Source organism: Bactrocera dorsalis, chromosome 2 (genome assembly GCF_023373825.1).
Source record: "Bactrocera dorsalis isolate Fly_Bdor chromosome 2, ASM2337382v1, whole genome shotgun sequence".
NCBI lineage: Eukaryota > Metazoa > Arthropoda > Insecta > Diptera > Tephritidae > Bactrocera > Bactrocera dorsalis.
Genome location: NC_064304.1, coordinates 82833372 through 82836614, shown reverse-complemented (window position 1 = coordinate 82836614; position 3243 = coordinate 82833372). Strand labels below are relative to the sequence as shown.

Here is a 3243-nt window from a genome sequence, read left to right as displayed (position 1 = left end):
GTTTAAGCATTATATTTGTTTGCATTCATTACATGTTCAAATTGGAGAACTCTACCTAAAGTTAGAAATTACTTTTAAATATTATTATTTTTAAACACAATTTAAAATCAAAAAGCTAATCTTCGCTTCTTAAAAATCTATTGTATGTTTCTTTAAAATCTGACCAATTACCTTATTAAATACTTATAGAGGAATATATTGGATAAATACTTTAGAATAAATAGTAATTAAAAGTAATCATAGTTAATAGAGCAACACATTTATGACATGATAATTGACCCTTGGATTCCTCTTTCTCACACGCGCTTTTATATATTCTAAACAAGGTATGAATAAAATGTTGTTTGCATTTCCCGAAGTAGTTATGTATGCATAACAATCTTTGTTGTAATTGTGCCTTAAAACAAATATAGAAGTTTTGTAGAAAAGCAGGTGGAAGATAGAAAAGCTAGTGTTTATGAGAGCCCAAGAAGATTTTTTCTTAAATGTAGTAGTAATCAAAGACGGTAAGAGCAATTCTAATTTTGACTTCCATATATGAAGCTTAGCTTTTTAGTCCTTTTTCAACAATTTTTTTCTGATATAAAAAATTAAATATTTTATTAGAATTTTTTATTGTTACAAACATACACTATTAGCAAAAAAAATCTGGAATTTTTGGAAAAAGTATTTTAAACTCGGCCTTAACTTATAACTTGGACGAAGGACAAAAACTGAAAATCGGATTTTTGGTAGATAGTTTTACAAAAAAATGAAAATTTCAGTGAAAATTTTTTTTAAATATTTGTAAGTTCTTAAATAGTTCTAATCGAAAAATAATCTTCGTCCAAGTCTTTAAGAATTGTATCTCAAAAACACCCTTTCGTGGAAAACCCTTTTAAAGGCGGCGCACTTAGTGTAGCTACCCTCGAGCGCACTAGTATCTCCGAAACTATTACTCGGATCAACCGGAAAATTTAGGAAAATATTCTAGATATTTTGCAGAATTTAATAAGATAATAAAAAAAATAGATTTTTTTAACTCGTAAACCCATGTAACCACTAAAGCCGAAAATTATAGTAATAATTTCCTAAGGAAGAAGTAAGAGTGAAGGAAAAAAGTTGGAATTTTCAGAACTATAATATTCTTCACAGATACAAAAGCTCCCTTACAAGACCTTAATTTCGATCGGTCAGTTTGTATAGCAGCTATATGCTATGGTGATCGGAACAATATTTTCGGATATTATACCATTGCTTTAGATAATAACCCTAACCAAATTTCATAGAGATATTTCACCAAATGAAGCACTATACAAGCACTTGATTCTAATCATTCAGTTTGTATGGCAGCTATATGCTATTGTGGTCCGATATCGGCGGTTTCATCAAATGAGCAGCTTCTTTGGGACGTGTGCAAAATTTCAGATCGATATCTAAATAGCTGAAAGACCAGTTCGTGTATATACCATACAGACAAACTGTTGTATAAAATGTACATAATCCAAAAGTTTAAAGTACTATAAGTATTTATTATATTTTTACAAAGTGTGTCGCTACTTGCTTACAATTTTTTATTCAGTAATTTGATTGAATATCAAGCTAAAATAGTTTATAAAAGGTTTAAGTTGAAAATATTTCGAAAAGGGTTGCCAACAATGCATAATTTATGTATAATTTAATTTTCTTGTTTCAATAATGTTGAATTCGCGATCAATTGCAGCCGATGACATCAAACCATGTGTTGCAGGGGATGATAAATGTATTATTGAGAATATAAACACTGTACTTGCCAAAAAATATGAGGGCGATGAAAGTTTCGGTTTACCTAAGCTAGAACCTTTCAAGATGGATGATATTATCATTAGTCAAGATTCGACGAGTCCTTTAGCAATTCATCTCACGCTACGTAACCCCCTTGGGTATGGCGCCAAGGACTTGACAACAAGAAAAGTGAAGTGAGTATGAAATAATATTGCCCCAAATAACAATAAGAATTGCCATAAGCACTGCTGTTCCGCAGGGGTTTCGGCAAAAATCCAGATGGCCGTCACGAAATCATAATAGCGGCACCTGCCCTAACGCTATTATCCGATTACAAAATTGATGGTAAAGTACTGATACTGCCCATACAAGGCGAAGGCAAAGCCAATATCACATTAGGTGAGTGCCGCAACAAACTACTTATAACCGTATATATTTAAATTAGCTTATGTTTAGTGCAACCTGTGATACGAATCCGCATAGATGCAACATCACGCAATGAGAATGGCAACACATTTATGGACATCAAGGAATTTCGCATTGAATGCAAAGTTAAACGCATGATAATGCAATTCGATAACCTTTTTAACGGTGACAAAGCCCTGGGTGACAACATCAATAGTTTTTTGAACGAAAACTGGCAGGAGATTTATGCTGAGCTGAAAGTACCCTTTTATGACGCGATCGCCAAAGCAATGAATGCGGCTGCAAAGCAAGTCTTCAAAACGATTCCTTATAATGAAATATTTCAAATATAAAATACTAGTACGCTAAGTCAGTTAAGTCAGTAAGTTGTATTGCATTAGATATTATAAAAATTTCTATGTAATTTGTTTTTGTTTGTTAATTATGATGAGCCAATCAATATTATTGACAGTTGAGCAATTAAATATGTTGTATGTAAATGTTATTTTTTTCACTATCATTAGAATCTTAATCACATACATACATACTATGTCTACATGATTCTATAATTACCTGATATATTGCCTTTACTTATGTAAGTATGTAAGTGAAATACGAAGTCTCTGAAGGAAAATCGTTCATCAATACACCAGAGTTATTTGTATGATATTTCTTATATAATAACACCTGATTTGGTTCGCCTATACTTGGAAACGCGGATCAAAACAACTAAATCAAATCCAAATAATAAAGAAAATTTTTACGAGGCCTCTCCCATTAAATTCAGCTTAGTCCCTTTGTTGTTATTTTCATAAGGAAATTTATTTCTCTTGTAAAAAGCAAAGCTTAACCATAGCGAGCATATGTAGTAGATTGACAAATGAAATTTATCTTTGATAATGTTAATGCAAATATTATAGGTTGTGATTAAGAATTGGTCTAATTCCGAACGGAATATACGCATGCCTCCAAAATTGTACGTAAATACCCAATAACTCGACATAAATTGAATTATAATGGCGCTCTTGTTTAATGGTATAGTTATTGCTCGATTGTGGTCGAATTATCCTGATACCAAAAGATCTCTCAAAAAAC

General features: G+C 31.6%; 1 protein-coding gene across 1 annotated transcript; it reads left to right on the top strand.

The window, feature by feature from the left end:
* The first annotated feature begins 356 nt into the window (after window positions 1–356).
* Window positions 357–2648, top strand: LOC109579562 (protein takeout). The gene is made up of 4 exons (XM_049447383.1): window positions 357–506; window positions 1703–1937; window positions 2003–2142; window positions 2200–2648. Exons 1-4 carry the CDS (start codon window positions 458–460, stop codon window positions 2499–2501), a joined length of 726 nt encoding a protein of 241 aa, XP_049303340.1. The 5' UTR covers window positions 357–457; the 3' UTR covers window positions 2502–2648.
* The last annotated feature ends 595 nt before the right edge of the window (window positions 2649–3243 follow it).

Bases quoted from the DNA above. Each gene is read 5' to 3' on its own strand.
- LOC109579562 (XM_049447383.1), top strand. From the start codon at position 458: ATGAGAGCCCAAGAAGATTTTTTCTTAAATGTAGTAGTAATCAAAGAC. The intron at 507-1,702 runs GTAAGAGCAATT...GATCAATTGCAG, and splicing joins TGTAGTAGTAATCAAAGACG to CCGATGACATCAAACCATGT. The intron at 1,938-2,002 runs GTGAGTATGAAA...GCTGTTCCGCAG, and splicing joins TTGACAACAAGAAAAGTGAA to GGGTTTCGGCAAAAATCCAG.